The sequence below is a fragment of the Neovison vison genome, chromosome 7 (assembly GCF_020171115.1).
Source record: "Neovison vison isolate M4711 chromosome 7, ASM_NN_V1, whole genome shotgun sequence".
Taxonomy (NCBI): Eukaryota; Metazoa; Chordata; class Mammalia; order Carnivora; family Mustelidae; genus Neogale; species Neogale vison.
The window spans coordinates 201,443,109-201,460,435 of NC_058097.1; the positions used below are offsets into that span (position 1 = coordinate 201,443,109).

The following is a 17,327-nucleotide window of genomic DNA, read 5'->3' on the forward strand; positions in this document are numbered from 1 at the left end:
GAGTCTTCTCCACCCAAACCCAGAGCCCACTTCTTTCCCTGGGCCCCATGGGGCAAAACAGGTTTCTTCCAGGGGCAACTGGTTTCCATTTACCCCCGATGCAACTGATGCCCCCAGGCCCTAGCAAAAGCACGGGGGGTGCCGGGGACCTTTGGCCTTCAGACAAAGATACCCTAATTATGATCCATATATCTGCACTCATGAGGGTTCAAGCCCCCAAACTCTGCAGAGGAACCTCAAGGCCCCTATGCTGGTGAGTTCTGTTGGGAGAGAAGGATTGGAAATTTCCTTTTTGGCCCGTCTACATGCGGCCCCAGGACTCCATTCTGCACGATTCTTCAGATACCCAAGGATGGCTCCCCTCAGCCCAGTCTCATGCCCTCTGCCCCCAGCCCTCCCCGGGGCGGCTCTGCAGCCAGCGGTGTCCACCCCGCACTCACAGTCACGTGCTCGTAGTCCTGGCCCAGCTCGTGGGAGGCCGCCACCACCTCGCGCTCCTGGACCCACTGCTCCAGGTCGTCCAGCTCCCGGCGGAGCTGGCAAAGCCGCAGATGCTCCTGCAGCCGCTCCCGCCGCTCCCCGGCCAGCTCCTTGAGGCTGGCGTACAGCTTGTCCACCTGGGCTTGGCGGATCGATATCCGGGTGCTGCGGGGGCAGGACAGGCACCGCGGGGCTTAGGATGCCGGGCTCTGATCCCCCTTCTGTTCCGTAGAGTCCTGTCCCCTTGGGCGCCCCCCCAACTCCCTGCTAGGTCTCTGCTTGTCCAGCTCTCTAGACAGGTCTGCACACGTGCAGTCCCAGATGCTCCCCCGTCCCCGCACTGCCCCAGAACCGGCCCCTGTCCCCGTGTCTTACCCCCCACCACCATCCTGTCCCTTGGTTGCGCGCTGGGCTCACCTCTCGGGGTGGTTGTGGTCGATCATGTCCTGGCTGCTGGCGGCCAGCTGGCGGACCGTCTGAGCGTAGTCGGCCAGGGCTTGCTCCAGCCCCTGATGCTTCTTCACCGCCGCCTGGGCGCTAAGCTCGTCCTGGGGACGACAGTGGGTGTCAGAGAGCGGCCTCTGCGGGGAGAGAGCGGCAGCCCCACAGCCTGGCTCTGCCCGGCCTCTCACCTTGGCCTTCTCCTGGCCCATCATGTGCAGCTCCTGCTCACCCATCCAGGCCTCCGCCTCGGCGGCGTCGCGGTAGAACTGCTGGGCCCGCAGGGCGTCCTCCAGTCGCTTTCCTCGAAGCTCCAGCTCGCGGCCCAGGCGTTTCCACATCTCCTGCAGCTCGGCCAGTTCGGGGCCTGCAGCCGCTGCGCCCAGGGCACGCTGCCGCTCCGTGAGGTCGGCGATCCGCGGCTCATGGCCCTGTATCTCCTTCTGCAGGGTCTGTCCCCAGTGGCAGAAGAGGTCACTCTGACAGCAGGCCCCTCATCCTCCTCCCGTTCCCCCTCACCCCTGCTCCGCAGCCAGCCCCTCACTCCCACGTCTTGTTCTCCCTCCGCCCTCCTCACTCGCTCCCTTTCAATCCACCTGGTCTGCGCTGGAGGGAACCCACCCTCCCACGGTGAGGGAAGGCCCAGCCCACCCCTGAGGTGCGCGATCCCACACAGCCTCGAGGCGAACCAGAGAAACCCCAAGGTTTTTTAAGAAAACACAAACTTCTGGGCCTGGGAGGCTCCTGGGACCTTTTCTTTTGCCTTTAGATTTGGCCTCACCTGGTTTTTCTTCATGAGGAGCTGGACACTGGGCAGGTCCTTGCCGTGCTCCATGGAGCTAGCCATGGGCAGCCGCTCTGTCACCCACAACTGCATGAGAAAGAGGGGGTCAGTGGAGGTCCCGAGGGCAAAGCAGGAGGAGGGGTTGGACGGTGGGGAGACCTGCAGGGAGGTTTTTCTAGGTCTCCCGGTGAGTGTGCGCTGGGAACAGCCATCTCGGAGTTGGGCGTGAAGGGCATCCCCAAGAGTCCCTCGAGGGTCTCTGTTCAGCGCCAGACGTTAGAGAGAACAGCGCTGCTGGCATTGCCCCAGCATCCAGGAAGGAGACCAGAAAGCGACTGGCAGGGCACCACTTGCCAGGACGATGACGCGACCCCATCGCAGCCCTCGGGACTCACGATCTCGTCCTCCACGTCCCGGTGGAACTGGTGCTGCTCGCGAGAGGCCTGCAGGCGCTGGCAGCGCTCCTTCATGGGCTGGCACAGGGCCCGGAACTTCTCCTCCACGGCCCTCGAGGTCCTCTCCACCTCCCCTGCACCCTGGTCCTCCTGGGCCAGCGCTGTTGCCTGGGCCTGGATGGCCTCCACCTCCTTCTCTCGCACAGCCATCTCCCGTTCCAGCATCTGCGACCCGGGGAGGAAGGAGCCGTGGTCAGCACGCGCACGGCTTATGCAGCCAACGGAGATTTCTCATCCCCAGGGTTCACCCCAGGGAGAGCATCCCCGCATGGCCTCACTCGGTGGAGCTCAACCCATAACACACGAGTCCAGGGCTGTGTGATAACTGGGCCACCTCCCGTTTATTGCCTCTCGGACCCAAGTTCACCTCCGTGCCAGGAACATCTTACCCTGTTTTGAGACCTCACAAGGGAACCCGGTCAACACTTGCCAGTGTTGGTGCAATGCTACACCTTGTGAGTAGGGGGCGCTAGAGGGACACTACAAGGCACAGGAGGAGAGGCTGCTTGCTCGGGTTCCACTGTGCCTTTCTTCTTGCTCCTGGGGCAAAACTAGCCCATCATGTGCAGGAAATCCAGGGGCTCCCGCCCTCCAGCAAGTTTGGTGGCATCCCATCAGCAGCTTCCTAGTGGCCCGTCTTGGCCTGCCAGCTTTAGATCTGCTTGGTCCCATGATACCCTGGCAAAGTTCTACAACACCCAGTGGGCCTCAGCCCTCTCCACAGTCTGAAACCCCACCTTGGGGTGGTGGTGGGTGGGGGGCACCTTGTTCCTCCTTGGGTACCCCTCCCCAGCCCTGGAGGTAGTAGCTGCTACTCCTGTACTCTTTATCGCAGGGACCAGCAAATCCTGCCCCCTGCCTGTTTTTGCAAATAAAGTTTTATTGGCACAGAGCCCCACCCATTACACATATAATTTTCCATTTTGCCTATTGCAGCTTTTACACTACAAGAATAGAGTTCTTGTGACGGACACCGTATGACCTAAAGGAGCCAAACTGTTACTGTCTGTCTCCTTATAGTTTTCTGGTCCCTACTTTTGAATTCTCTTTACCCTTTTTGGTAGTTAGGCACCTTTTACTAATTGATACTTCTTTTTCTTAAAGTTTCCTTGTTCAAGTTAGAGTGTGGGTTCTGTCTCCTGACTTTGTTCCGACTGATCTGCATTCCCCGAGATTCTGATACAGTGGCCCACAGACCTCGCTTTGAGGAATACCAGGAAAGATGTTGTCTGTGAGGCCTTAGAATGACCTGCCAAGTCTCAGGAGCCACAGACCCCCTCCTCCTTTCTGCCGCGGTTCGCAGTCCCCATCGCAACCAGGGGCCTGCAGAGCACCTGTTGCTTTTTGAGCAGAATGTTGACGCTGGTGAGGTCCTTGCCGTAGTCGTCAGAGTGCAGCTGGGCCTGCAGACTCTCCAACCAGCTCTCCAGGGCGGAGCAGCTCTGGGCAAACAGCTCGGCTCGGTTGGCATCGAAGAGGCTGCGGGCCTTGGCCTGGGTGGTGCTCTCCAGCCTGTCCCAGCGCTTGTGCAGGTCGTCCAGCTTCTCGGACACCAAAGCTTTCAGCTCTGGCTTCTCGAGGGTCAGCTCCCGCCCTTCCTGGGGGGGTGGGACACAGACGGGGTCAGTGTCAGAATTCGATGTCACTGAACTTTATGGGTCAGTAGCGGCCCAGGGAGCTAAAGGGCAGTAGGAACCTGAGGCGTAGGCCACAAGTGCAAGTTCTTGGGTATTCTCTGCAACACGCTCGTCTCAAAGGTTTCAAACGGCTCCTAAACCACGCCTCCCACCGCTGATTACACCCTGCTTGTTCAAGGGCCGGCTCAAACCTCATATCAACGAAGAAGCCACAGAGACCTTTCCTTTGTTGGGCTCCCTCGTGCTTATGGCTTCCGGGGCTGTGCACATGTGGTCTTGTGTACTCGCCGTCCTCTCCCGTGTCTCAGCGAGTCACCCCTCACCTGAGCTATGTACACGCGAGTCCCACCCGCTCTCCCCTCTCCCAGCCTTTCTGCTGGAGGACTTTGGTTGCTGGGGAGGTGGGGGAAGCATGGTCTCTTGACCTGTGTGCAAGGCAGACCGGACGTGTCCGAGAGTTCATGCCCTGGGAAGCAGCCCTCAACCAGTGACAGACGGGGAGCTGGCGGGCAAACACTCAGCATCCTTGTGCCTTGGTTGGGATAACACTGATGCGTGTTCTACGCTGTCTCCCAAGGTGCCTCGTTAGGACTGAGTGCCAGCTGCCCCCTGGGGTGACTGACGTGGCAGAGGACCCGTTATTGAACGTCTTTCCTTTTCTATCCCGCTCCCCACTCCCCTACTGGTGTTTTCTGTGCTCATCTCCCATATAAGTGGTCTGCACTGGAAGTCTCGTTTCGGGGTCCGCTTCTAGAACACAAACCAAGGTGCTGCCTTGAGACTGTCTCAAGCCTGGCTGCCAGGATGAAGAGCTAGTGTTTAGCACTGCTCGTGCAACCCCGTGAGCCTTCGGCACAGTCCACACATCAACGCACAGTCCTTATGTATGGTCAAGGCCTTTAGTGACCTGGCTGGAGGTCACTTTTCCTTCCCACCTTTTCTTCCATGGGGCCCCTTTCCCCATTCTGTGTTCCTGCCAGACTGATATACTCCCTTGTTCCCGTACAGGCACCCTACTTCCACACCTCAGGTTTCCTGTTTTTGCTGTTTTCTCTGCCTAAAAACATCATTCCTCAAATATCTCTGCTTGTCCAAATTCTACTCAAACTTCAGGGACTGCCCTAGAGGCTCCAGGCCCCTAGGATTCCTCTACCTCCTCTCTCCTTGTAAACAGTTTTATGGGCACAGAGCTTTACGGGCACACGCAGAGGAATCAGGCTTTATCGGGCCCTCTCTGAACTGCATCTGTCATATTCTGCTTGGGATGTAACTTTGGTGTTTGCGGATCTGTCTCAAATCCCGACGGTAGCGTCATTTCTCAATGGTGCAGCCGGCAGCAGAATCTCCTTCATTCCCCCTCTCGGTGCCCTGTACAATGCTTCGCATCTAGTAGCGCCAAGTAAATATTTGCTGAACAAACGGAAACACCAGACATACACTGGTCTCCTCCTTTCCCCAGCCCTGCCCTTGAGGGAAGGAGAGTGTCTTTTCACATACCTTGCAGGGTGCTGAGCACACACAAGGTCGCTTGCCCAGGCATACTTGCTGAGTTGAAATAAAGTTTTACCTATGCTCAGCTCTAGAGGAAGTGGTGGGTTTGGAGACTAAGCACCAGGAACAATAAGACTCATAAGCAGGGGTTGGTGAACTGTGCTCTGCGGGCCAAATGCGGCCCCCACCTGTTTTTATAAATAAAGTTTTATTGGAACACAGCTACGCTCAATCCTTATCTATTCTCAATGGCTGCTTTTACGGAGAGTTGAGTAGTCACAGCAGAAACCGTGTGGCCTGCAAAGCCGAAAATATTTACCACCTGGCCCTTGGCAGAAGTTTGCTGACCTCTGCTGAAGAGGGTCACTGTCACCGTGGTCCCGACCCAGGGATAGTTACCACGTTGATGCAAAGCTGCAGTTTGGCTCCCTACTGATTTGCACTTTTCCAAAGTTCTGGAGTCACTGTCTCAGAGACCTAAGACTTTTGTACCCCAGAACTTAAGTTTCCATCTTGGAGGACTGGCACCAGAGACCCCATAACCACTGACCCTGAAAGCACCCCAGCCCGAAGCCAGGATCCCGTCCTGAGGCGGCCCCGGGGCTCTCTTCTTGCTGCTGCTGTCACCCCACTCACCTTATCCACTTTGTCCAACCAGTCTTTGTTGGCGGCCAGCTCGGCCATGAACGCCTGGTGCTTCTGCCACTTGGTGTGCAGGTTGCGGGCCTCGTCATAGGACACGTCCTGGGCGGTCAGCATCTTCTCATCAATCCAGAGCTTCAGCTGGACCAAGCACAGAGTGGGGGTGGAGAAGGGCAGAGTACATTTCAGATGCGCAGAGGCACAAGGGGGTGAGGCGAGCTAGAAGAAGAGCTGGCCGCGGGGAGACGCCAGGCCAAGAGGGGTCCACGCTCTTACTCAGCAGCCACTGCCATGGTCTTGCTCTAGACTCAGCAAGCCAGGGCACATCAGCAGACGGATGGCTAGGAGATGCGGGAGGGGACATGGGGGAATAGGGAGCCTTACCTCCTGACAGTCTTGCAGGAAATGCTGCTGCTCTCGGTTGTCCCGAAGACGGCCCAGAAGCTGCTGCACTGCTTCTTGATTTTTCTTGTGTCTGTAATGACAGGCCCTTGTGAAGCCCTCGAACTTGCTGTCAAAGGGTTATGACCCTCTAATTAACCTAGAAGTCTGCAGTCCTCCTGCTACCGGCTCGATGCCTTCCAGGAGCACTAACCCGGGATTACTGATGTCCGGCGTCCAGCTAGACCAGCGGACGTCGCCTCCCCTGGTGGGGGGTAGGCAGACCTTCCCAGCTCATGGCCTCATCCCTCTCTGGCCACTAACTTCTTCCTCCTCTGCTTTTTGTCAGCCCCCACCACCATCCGTCTGTCTGTGCTGCGTTCTGCAGCTTCTCCATCAGCGGAACAGGCCGGGCTGCTCTCGCTTGCTTCCCCATCGGGGCTCCCATTTACCTACTGTCCTCACCATACCTCCTCTCGATGGAGTCGGCTTTCTCCTGGATCTTCTCGGCGTGGATATTGCCCCCAGACACAAGCTGGCGCCCAGACTCCAGCAGCCCGCGGATCCGTTCTCCGTTGGCATCCATGGTGCTCATGAAATCCTCCAGTTTTTTTATGGCGGCATCCGCAGCTTGGAGCGTCCCCGGCATCTCCGTGTGGGACAAAACGTAGTCCTGTGTGGGAGGACAGGGATGCAGCTCACTTCTCAAAAGTACTCATCGACCTTTTGGAAGGGACCTACCATGAGGACGTGGCGGCCAGCTGGGGAGGGGAGGGTGGGTGGTTTGGCTTGAAGACCATGTGGGGGGGCGCCCCGTTACCCCACGGGCTTGTAAAGTAACAGGGGAGCTGGGCCAGAGGAACTTAGCAGCCCAAATCCTGTTTCAAATTATTTCTAGCCACTGATTTGATTCAGCAGCTACACAAGTCAGGTTTTCTATTTCTTCTTAAGTCAATTTTGGCAAATTATATTTACATCTTTTTTTTTTTTTTTTAAAGTAAGCTCTACACCCAGAGTGGGCTTTGAACCCATGATGCTGAGATCAAGAGTCACATGCCCTACTGACTAAGCCAGTTGGGCACCTACATCTTTTTTTTTTCCTTGCACGGTCTCCCTGTCTGTCCTGGTTTCTCAGTTTTTCCACCTGCTGCCATTTCCTCCCCATCCACCTCTCTCGTCCACACTTCCCTGTCCCTAGTCCCTTCTTTGGGGGGGGGTGTCTCTGTGTCCCCGGGCTCTCACCTGGCTGCTGAGCACGCCCTCAGCCTGGCGCGCATCCCGCAGAAAGCCTTGGAAGCCATGGGCCTGGGCCAGGCGGCCTTGCCGGCTCTCCCACATGCGGCCCAGCTCCTCCCAGCCGGTGCCCAGGGCTTCCAGCCGCTGCCGCAGGAAGAGGCACTGTGGGTCAGCCTGGTCCCTGGTCACCTCCTCTCCTAGGGCCCGGAGCCGGCTGTACTCGCCGCGGGCCCGCTCCACCTCTCCCCGCAGGCCGGCGTGTTGGGCCAGGAGGGCCTCTGCCTCCGGCAGGGTGGCTGGCCCTTCTTCCGAGGCCACGGAGGTCTGTGTGCGACCGAGCCATGCCTGGAAGTCATCCAAGCTGCGCAGGAAGTCCTGCAGCCGCCGCGCCTCGCCCAGTGACTCTTCTCGGCGCCGCATGGTGGCCCTCAGGTCTTCCCAGCCGGCTTGGACCTCTCCAAGACGGGCGTGGATGGCAGGGGCTTGGGTGGGGTGGCCGGTGGCCAGGGCATTGGCCTCTCGGGCCAGTTCGCCCACCCGTGCGGCGATGGCCTCCAGGTCCCGCTCGGTGCCGGCCAGCTTCCGCTGCAGGGCCAGCACCCCGGCCAGGTCATTGCCCAGGCCCTGGGTGGACTCGATGACCTTGGTCTTTTCTCTCATCCAGGCCTGGGTCTCCGTGCACTCCAGGTGGTAGTTCTGGATGCTCAGGGCTGACGTCAGAGCTGCCTTCTTGCCGTCGGCCAGGGTCCGGAACTGCTGCCACCTGAGGGTCGAGGGAGGGTCTGGTGACTAGAGTCACTCAGCTGCCCTGCGCTGTCCGGGTCTATCTGGAAGCTTCTTCCCTGCCTCAGAGGGAGGCACCACCTGCTCTGCTGTGTTAAAGAGGCCGCTCCTGGCTCCTCCTCCCCCGAACCCCTGATTGCTCCCTGTCCAGCCACAAGCCCGTTTGGACTACCTTCACCCCCCTCCACTCCTTCCCTCATTTCCCACCTCTGCCCTGCAATGTATACCAGAGGGCCTTCCTGCCTCGTTTTCAGTCTCCGTACCATGCCCTCCAGGACTCCTCTGCGGCTGCCATCCCCATCTGCTGTCCCCTTTCTTGGCTCCCCTCCCCAAGCCCACCTGTGGTTGAGCTGCTTCTGGGTAGTGACAATGCTGTCCTTGCCCGGCGGCTTGGCCTTCAGCAGCTGCTCCGCAATGTCGTTCACAGCAGTAATCCGGGCTGCAAGGGCATTCATCTCGGGCTCCAGGGTCTCGAACCTGAGCAAGAGGAAGACGGTACAAGAGGTGGCCATGGGTCGTGGAAGTGGTGGTGCACCAGCCCCCCTCCCCTAGATGCCCAGGAAAACGGCTCTCTGTCAACGTGTGGCTGATTTATAGGACATCTGCACATCTTAACCTATGAGGTTTGCAGTATCTGTGGGTCAGGTGGGGAGCCCCAAGTCCCCCCAGACAAGTAGAAGAGCAGTCATCTCTAGAGCAACTCAAGTAGATGATGGTAGTTAAATATCGGGAACAGGTGCACGAACCTACGTAAGGCCTGGCCCAGTGCCTCGTTCTTTATTAGATCCTCCCTATTCCTCCTGGGACTGACCCCTTAGCTGCCTAGCTGGGTCCCATCCTACTACCAGGTGTTAATGAATGAATTGATAACCAAAAATATTTGTTTGAGGGACGCCTGGGTGGCTCAGTTGGTTGGACGACTGCCTTCGGCTCAGGGCGTGATCCTGGAGTCCCGGGATCGAGTCCCACATCAGGCTCCCAGCTCCATGGGGAGTCTGCTTCGCTCTCTGACCTTCTCCTCGCTCATGCTCTCTCTCACTGTCTCTCTCTCTCAAATAAATAAATAAAATCTTTAAAAAAAAAAATATTTGGGACGCCTGGGTGGCGCAGTTGGTTGGACGACTGCCTTCGGCTCAGGGCGTGATCCTGGAGTCCCGGGATCGAGTCCCACATCAGGCTCCCAGCTCCATGGGGAGTCTGCTTCGCTCTCTGACCTTCTCCTCGCTCGTGCTCTCTCTCACTGTCTCTCTCTCTCAAATAAATAAAATAAAATCTTTAAAAAAAAAAAATTTGTTTGAGTGATAAGGGTGTGAAGCCCAACTTCTGTGATTCCCTCACAGTCTGCAAGTGGTTTCTATGAAGGGCCAGAGAGCACATATTCCAGGCTGTGTGGGCCATAAGGTCCCTGTCACAAGTATTTAGCTCTGCTGTTGTAGTGCAAAAGCAGCCAGGGATGATATGGAAATGAATGAGCCTGGCTCTGTTCCAATAAAGCTTTATTTAAAAAAAAAAAAAAAGGCAACAGGCTGGATTTGGCCCCAGAATTATAGTATGCTGATCCCTGTCATAGCATATCTTGGAAACTCAAAAAAAAAAAAAAATCCTAAATACATTTTTAAAACCATCAGGAAATTTGACTCTAGGATGAGTAATAGATGATATCAAGGAATTGCTAATTCTGTTCTATGTGATAATTAACAGTAGGGTGGTTCTATGAGAAAAATTTCTGGGGCATCTGGGTGGCTCAGTAGGTTAAAGCCTCTGCCTTCGGCTCAGTTCATGATCCCAGGGTCTTGGGATCAAGCCCCACACTGGGCTCTCTGCTTAGCAGGGAGCCTGCTTCCTCCTCTCTCTCTGTGCCTGCCTCTCTGCCTACTTGTGATCTCTGCCTGTTAAATAAACAATAAAACAAAACCTTTAAAAAAAATTTCCTTTCTCACCGATTTTAAGATGTATTATCCTGTAAATACAGCTACTTGATGAGGTGACTCAGTGTACCTATCTAAAAGTCTATAACATCAAAGCCTCCACTATTTTAAGTCCCCACAATTAAAAAATAATTTATTATATATTATACATTCTTCCTAATTCTTGAAGGACACATCGTGGGGAACACAGAAGTGAAATGATATTCTGGAGATCTGCTAATCTTTTTTAAAAATATTTTATTTTTATTTATTTGAGAGAGAGAGAGACAGCGAGAGAGAGCATGAGCAAGGAGAAGGTCAGAGGGAGAAGCAGACTCGCCGTGGAACTGGGAGTCCGATGTGGGACTCGATCCCAGGACTCTAGGATCATGACCTGAGCTGAAGGCAGCCGCCTAACCAGCTGAGCCACCCAAGCGCCCCTGGAGATCTGCTAATTTTTAAAACGAAAAATAATCAAATATAGCAAGACGCTGACTATCGCTGAATCTGGTGATGGTGATGTAGGAGATTGTGGAAGGTTTTCTCCCTTTGAGTATGTCTGACATTTTTCAAAAAAACAAAACCCAGACCACTGTTAAGACACAAAGGGTCGGAGGCGCCTGGGTGGTTCAGTGGTTGAGCCTCTGTCTTCAGCTCAGATCATGACCCCAGGGTCCTGGGATGGAGCCCTGCATGGGACTCCCTGCTTAGTGGGGAGCCTGCTTCTCCCTCTCCCTGCTTGCACTCTCTTGCTCCCTGTCTCAAATAAATAAATAAAATCTTAAAAAGAAAAAAAAAAGACTCAAAGGGTCGTAGCAAGAGCAGGCGGTTTATGGTAGGGCCGGTGGTCCACACGCGGGCGGCCCCACTCGCCAGGCCTGCAGTGGTGGGGCCGGGGGAGGTCTGCGGGGGGCCTACCTCTGCTGCACCACCTCCAGGTCCTCCAGGCGCTCGGGCAGGGCCAGCCCATTGAGCCACTGCTCCTTCTCCTCCACCCACAGGCCGCAGGCCCCGGCCTCACTGAGCATGGTGTAGAGCGCCAGGCCCGCCTCCAGGGCCCGCGCACGCTCGCCTGCCCGGGCCTGCAGCTCCTCGTAGTGCCGCTCCAGGCTGGGCACCCTGCCCTGCACCTCCGGTGTGCGGCTCAGGGCAGGGGGCAGGGCGGCGGCCTGGTCCCTCAGGGCATCCAGGGCTGGCCGGTGGCTGCGGATCTCCTCCTCCAGGGCCCGGTGCTGTCGGGCCAGGGCCTGCGTGGAGAACTCGTCGTGCCCCAGCTCGGGGCTGGACACCAGGCGCAGCGCGTCCACCAGCCAGGCCTCCATGTCGTTCGCGTCGGCCTGGAACTGGTAGAGGCTGGCGGCCTGGGCGAGCCGCTGGGCGCGCTCCTCGGCCAGGGCCTCCAGCCGCTCCCACTGGGCCCGCAGCTCGGCGGTGCGGGCTGCGGCCTGGCTGGCGCCGGGGTGGCCCTCGGCGACCAGCTGCCGGCCCTGTTCCAGCGTCAGCTTCAAGGGCCCCAGCCGGCCGCTCATCTCGCCCCGCAGGGCCGTGTGTTTGTTGAGCAGGCGGAGGGCGCCGGTCAGGTCCCGGCCGGTGTCTGCGGAGGCCAGGAGGTGCTGCTGCTCCCGCACCCAGGCCTCGGCCTCACCCGCCTCCCAGAGGAACCGCCAGAGGCGCCGGGACTCCTCCAGCCGCGCCCTCCGGGTGGCGGCCAACTCGCACAGCGCCTCGTAGCTCTGCTCCAGGGAGGCCACGCGCTCTGACACCAGCTGGGGGTCGCAGGGTTTGTACTCTGAAAAGGTTGGGGTGGAGGGTTGAGAGCTGTAGCCCAGCCAGCCCGCTGCCCCCACCAGTCCCTGGTTATGACTCTCCACCGCCCCATCCCCGTGGGCCCCCCTCCCCAGCCCCATCCCCTCCCATCTGCCCCCACCCTTCCCGTCCCAGCTTTTCCCCATGCGGCTGTCCTCCTGGTTCACCTTTGCTTGGGTCGCAGAAGCGCAGGGCCGAGGCGCTGACGGCGCGCACCCTCTCGGCCTGCACGGCGATGTCGGCCTCCACCAGCTCATGTAGCTGCAGCAGGTCCTCCACCCCGGCCAGGTGTTTGCCCAGGTCGTGAGACTGCAGCCGGCCCTGCGGGGACAGGCGGCATGCCCGTGCCCACCCGAGGGCCTCCCACCCAACCTCCCTGGGCGGCTGCGGGGGTCACACCCCGAGGAGCGCAGCCGCCCCTGTCCGTGGGCTCCCACTCACACAGGCAGTGGCACCCCAGCTCTGGGCCAGCACCCCGGTCTCCTTGTACTCAACTGCCCTCCTATGGAACGACCGACTTTCTTACTAAATCTTGCTCCCAAAATCTCTGTTCTGACTCATCCATCTTCTCAGCCCCAGAATTCTCACCACCCTCCTGCGGGTCACTGCTCGGCCCCCAGCACCCCAGCAAGTCCAGGGTCTCTCCAGACCCACCGTCCTCTCCGTCTCTTGCCTAGATCACCGCACAGCATCTAACTGCCCCTTGGGCTATCCACGGCCCTCCTGCACATTGTGGTCACAGTGACCTTTAAAAACATGAAGGCAGAATCATGTCTCTCCTTTCCAGAAGCTTCTGATCACGCTCAGTGATCCATGCTACTCTGAACAAAACCCAAAGCCTGAGTAGGCCTGGCAGGCCCGGGGAGGTGGGGGTGGGGGGCTGGCTGTTCCCACCCTTACCTCATCCAGGGCCCCTCCCGTTCTTCCAGTGCCCCTGGCCCTCCTTCCTACAAGAACGCCGCACGCCTGTGCAGGCCCAGGGCTGTTCCTTCTGCCTATGACACTCCCTGCTCACACCTCCCCACGCCGGCTCCCTGTGGGTCTGAGGCCTTCCTGGACCTCACCCCGCGGCCCTGTGTCCCCGGAGGCTCTGGGTCTGCCTGCTATTCTGTTTCATGACAGGCCCAGGGTTTCCCTCGGCAGCCTCCTTCCACTAGAAGGTGAGCCCCACAATGGCAGGGCCCATTTGCTCTGCGTACAAGGCCTGGCGTGGGGACCTACTCCCCCAAGATGCTCCCCCGCGCCCCCTGGGCCGTCGGTTACCTTCATCTCCTCCATCCAGTCCATGAGGTAGAGCAGGTCCTGAAACACCTTCTGCAGCTCCAGGGTGAGCAGGAGCCGCTCCCGCCGGGCGGCCACCATCTGCCGCAGGAAGTCCCAGAGCCGCGCCACGTTGTGCTGCCGCGCCGCGATGCGCCTGATGTCGTGGTAGCGCTCGGCCGCCAGCTCGGCGGCCACGGCGTCCACGGCCTGCACCCGGCCGCTGTAGGCCACGATGTCCGTCTCGATGGCCTCGTGCTTGCGCACAGCCGCCTCGACGGCCGCCAGCTCCAGGCCGAAGTTGTCCTGGGGCAGACAGCGGGCCAGGGGAAGTGGGGGAGCGCAGGCCCCCAGCTCGGCCCACCGGCCGCGTCTGCCCTCCAGGGCCCGCCCGCCGCCAGACCCCAAGTCCACCAGGTGGCCCGTCTCCTCTCTATCCTGTCCCTGCCTGGCTCCCTTTCCCCAGTTCAAGCCTCCGGCCCCTGGTGCCCCCGGTTCCGGGGACTCTGGCTTGTCTTCTGTGGGATGGCCTCCTTGTTTCTTTAGCTTCCCCACATGGCAGCCCTCCTAACCCACCTCCCTCTCCCCCTCCCTCTCCCTCTGTACCTCCTGCCCAGCCTGCACAGACCAAGAGCCCCCGCCCCCTCGCTCTACCTGGGACACGAGGCGCTGGTTCTCGCTAAGCCAGGTCTCCCGCATGGCCGCTTTGCGGTCGAAGCGGGCGGCCAGCTGCTCCAGCTTCTCCTGGCGGATCAGCTCGGTGCGCAGGGCCAGCTCGCGCTCGTGCTCTGCTTTCTCCAGCCGCTCCCACGCCTGCGAGGTAGGGGGGCAGGGCTGGTGAGGAGGGGTCATCGGGACTGGGGGGCACATGACGAGTCCCAGAGGAGCTCGGTCTAGCGGGTGTGGTCGGATGTGGTCAGTGAGACACTAGTGCATGGAAGCAGGAGAAACGGACAGCACGAGGGCCACGCAGCCACGCGAAAGCACTTCTGCTTACGGATGAAAACCGGAAGGGGACAGGGAACAGTGAGGACCACTGGATTTGTCTGTGGGGGTGGGACTAGAGGTGAACCTTATCACGTATATTAATCTTATGCAGGAGGCCAGGACAAGCCTTCCGATCAGGGCAGTGGGGGTGCTGGTGCCAAGGATGGGACATCTGTGGAGCAAGGAGGGGGGCCGGGCACCTTGTTGATGTCAGAGATGAGCCGGCCCTCGCGGGGCGTGTAGACCTTCTGATTGTTGGCCCGCAGCTTGCTCTGGATGGTGAAGAGCAGAACTTCCAAGTTCCCCTTCTCGGTGAACCTGAGGCAGGAGGCCAGGCTAGGGTCAGAGTCAAAGGCCACACGGGCACAAGGACTCTACATTTCAAACCGAAAGGACCTGTGGTGCTTGTCTTCTCGTGAGCTCAGTGCAAAAGCCAGAAAATATGGGCAAGCAACAAGAACATAATTTGAAAACAAATGAAAACCGGACAGAAATGGCCAGTTACACTTCGGCATGTGTGTACTTCTTCTTCCTTTTTCTTCTTTTTTTTTGGTTACACAGACGGATTATTCCAGAACCATGGCTGACGATCACCGAGGACTCATCCACCACGCGCCAGGCCCTGCTCGTGTCTGGCTCTCACTGTCACCTGCATTCTCTCATCGCTTTCATTTTCCAGTTGGGAAAACGGAGGCACAGAGAGGCCGGAGAAGCTGCCCAGTCCTCATGACTGCTTGACGGCAGAGGCAGGCTTTGAACTCAGGTACTTCGAACCTGACCCCTTAGCCACGTGCTCCCTGCTGCCTACAAATAAGCGGTTCTGTAAACTGCTTCCTCGTTTCCGTTTCATGAACATCTTTTCATGCCAGTAAGTGCATTCCTTCAACACGATCTCTAGTGGCGCTCCCCTGACTTATTTTTCTTTTACAAAGGTCAGGTGAGTGAACATCCCGGAAGTTCTAACTTCCAGAAAGCAGAGGGCTTTCTGGGTCACGGGGCGCACCTCAAACCATTCTTGGAATGTGTAGGAACAGACGTTTTCTGGATTAGTATTAGTTTGGGGGCTAAACGTATTAACTGCGGAAGAGCTCAATACTGGGCAAGCGGAGGCTGTAGCATGTGCCATACAGAGCTGCCTCCTGGCGATCCCATTTAGAAAGTCCATTTCTAAAGCAGACCAACAGAGCCTTTGCAGTGTGCGCAGAAGCAGCCACACTCCCGTGTTGCTGGTGATGATCTGCCCGTCAGATCCAGTCCGCCTGGCCCTAAGCTGGCATTGGGTTCTGGGACACTCCAGCCAGTAATATCGGAGTGGATTGTGTTGACTCTACCTACCATAGTAAGCATTTCCCCAGCTGGTTTTTTTTTTTTTTTAATGGATCATCATTTTAAAAATTTATCTTGGAATTGCTTCTGGCACTTTGAACTGGGGGAAATGAGCCTTCTCTGCATTTATGTCCTGCCAAATCTCCCTCCCAAAAGGCCATCCTAATTTAGGCTCAGGGCTGGCATGTTGCAGACCGGGGGCGGCCCAGGGACACCTACTTGGGTGGCTTCTCCACGGTGCGGTAAGAATTGAAGGACTGCAGCTGGTTCTGGACCCCACTCAGGGAGTTGGCCAGCTGCCTGTCATTGAGGGTCACAATTGTTTGCTCGATCCACTGCAGCAGCTCTGAGGCCAAGGACTCATACTTCTCCACAAGGCGCTCGGCCTCCATGGCATGGTCCAGCACCTGCGAGACAGCAACAAGGGGGTCTTGCCAACGGGGTCCCTGGCCCAGCACAGCAGCTTCCCACTGTCTCTGCTTTCAGGAAGGAAGACCCCTAGGCCTGAGCTCTGTCCCACCCACCTCATGGCAGAGGGGTACCTTGCCAATCCTTTTGCCTTCCACAGCCAGAGCCTTCATCTTGGAGAAGTAGTGATAGTAAGTAGCCACATAAGTGATGATCGATTTCTCGTCTGGTTGGTCCACATTCACATCTGAGAAGAAGGAACACTCCGGTCAGGCCCTGATGTTTAGAGATTAGAAACCTGCCTCCCAGAAGTACACCTGCAACTTGGAGTGCTTACCCCAGTCCCAGGGCCCCCCCCCCAGCCCTCCGAAACTGACATCCTTCCTGCTCCTCTCAGGGCAAAAAGACAAATAAATCATTTGGACTAAAAGGACATGAGGAAGCGAAGTTTCTCCCCACCCCACACCTCCTCTAGAAACAAGCAGAGGACAAAATGCAGAAGCCCAAGGAGACTTTTACCCAGTGTTTCTAAGGGAGACCAAAATTAGCTGTTGAGGGCAGGAAAGGCAAGAAAAGAAACAGCATTCCAGTTTGGGGATGGATCTTGTACTTAGGGGCTGGAAAACTGTCTAAGAAATCAGTGGATTTGGGGGGCAGCAACACGGAAGATAAAAACCAAGCTTCCCGAAGCCGGGATGTTCAGAGGGATGGGCCCAGCGAGCCCCAGCTGTTCTCAGGGCCATCTCGGGGCTCAGTCATGGCTATTTCTGACCTCAGTCCCAAAGCTCAGCTGTGAGTCTAAGGAGGTGAGTGTCCTTTGGGCAAACCAGCTTCTACCACAAAGAACAAGACTGGGACTTGAAATGCCTGGGTTCTACGCCCACAACTGGCAGATTCCACCCTACCTACAGGTAACACTATACGGCTGGAAGCTCTTGCAGTCCCCTCTGAAAGTCCACAGGCAAGAAGGACCCATCAAAGTCATGTCATAAAGTTATAGGAGACTTTGTTTTACTTAAATGTTCTTTATCATAACTGTGCCTCTCAAATGCTTTCCCAGGAATCTGTGTGCGCGACTTCTGTCACTAGATGGCTGATGAGTGTCGCTCTGGACTGAGATGGGGCTATGGTGGGACAGAAAACACGGAGAAAAATACCGAGACGCAAGTCTGCACAGTGAGCTTAGGGAGGAGCGTTTCCAGCACGGAAGCCTCTTGGCCCTCCTCTGCCTCCCTTTTCTGCTTTTCTGGCAGCACCGAGACGGCTCTCCCTGAGAACTGGCTGAGGAAGCAGGTCTGGAGTT

At 57.6% G+C, this 17,327-nt stretch overlaps 1 protein-coding gene across 3 annotated transcripts in view; it reads right to left on the minus strand.

Moving 5' to 3' along the window:
* The window catches only part of SPTBN2 (spectrin beta, non-erythrocytic 2), a 38,265-nt gene that overhangs the window by 5,754 nt on the left and 15,184 nt on the right, over window positions 1–17,327 (minus strand). For all 3 annotated transcript variants that reach the window (XM_044259775.1, XM_044259774.1, XM_044259776.1), the window contains 18 exons: window positions 16,159–16,271; window positions 15,836–16,023; window positions 14,491–14,608; window positions 13,958–14,116; window positions 13,307–13,609; window positions 12,211–12,364; window positions 11,156–12,026; window positions 8,670–8,807; window positions 7,554–8,310; window positions 6,782–6,984; window positions 6,315–6,405; window positions 5,925–6,071; window positions 3,495–3,758; window positions 2,101–2,325; window positions 1,703–1,792; window positions 1,113–1,373; window positions 898–1,028; window positions 441–645 (listed from right to left, as the gene is read on the minus strand). In XM_044259775.1, coding sequence (XP_044115710.1) covers window positions 441–645; window positions 898–1,028; window positions 1,113–1,373; window positions 1,703–1,792; window positions 2,101–2,325; window positions 3,495–3,758; window positions 5,925–6,071; window positions 6,315–6,405; window positions 6,782–6,984; window positions 7,554–8,310; window positions 8,670–8,807; window positions 11,156–12,026; window positions 12,211–12,364; window positions 13,307–13,609; window positions 13,958–14,116; window positions 14,491–14,608; window positions 15,836–16,023; window positions 16,159–16,271 — 4,418 coding nt within the window. The remainder of the gene's footprint in view (window positions 1–440; window positions 646–897; window positions 1,029–1,112; window positions 1,374–1,702; window positions 1,793–2,100; window positions 2,326–3,494; window positions 3,759–5,924; window positions 6,072–6,314; window positions 6,406–6,781; window positions 6,985–7,553; window positions 8,311–8,669; window positions 8,808–11,155; window positions 12,027–12,210; window positions 12,365–13,306; window positions 13,610–13,957; window positions 14,117–14,490; window positions 14,609–15,835; window positions 16,024–16,158; window positions 16,272–17,327) is intronic.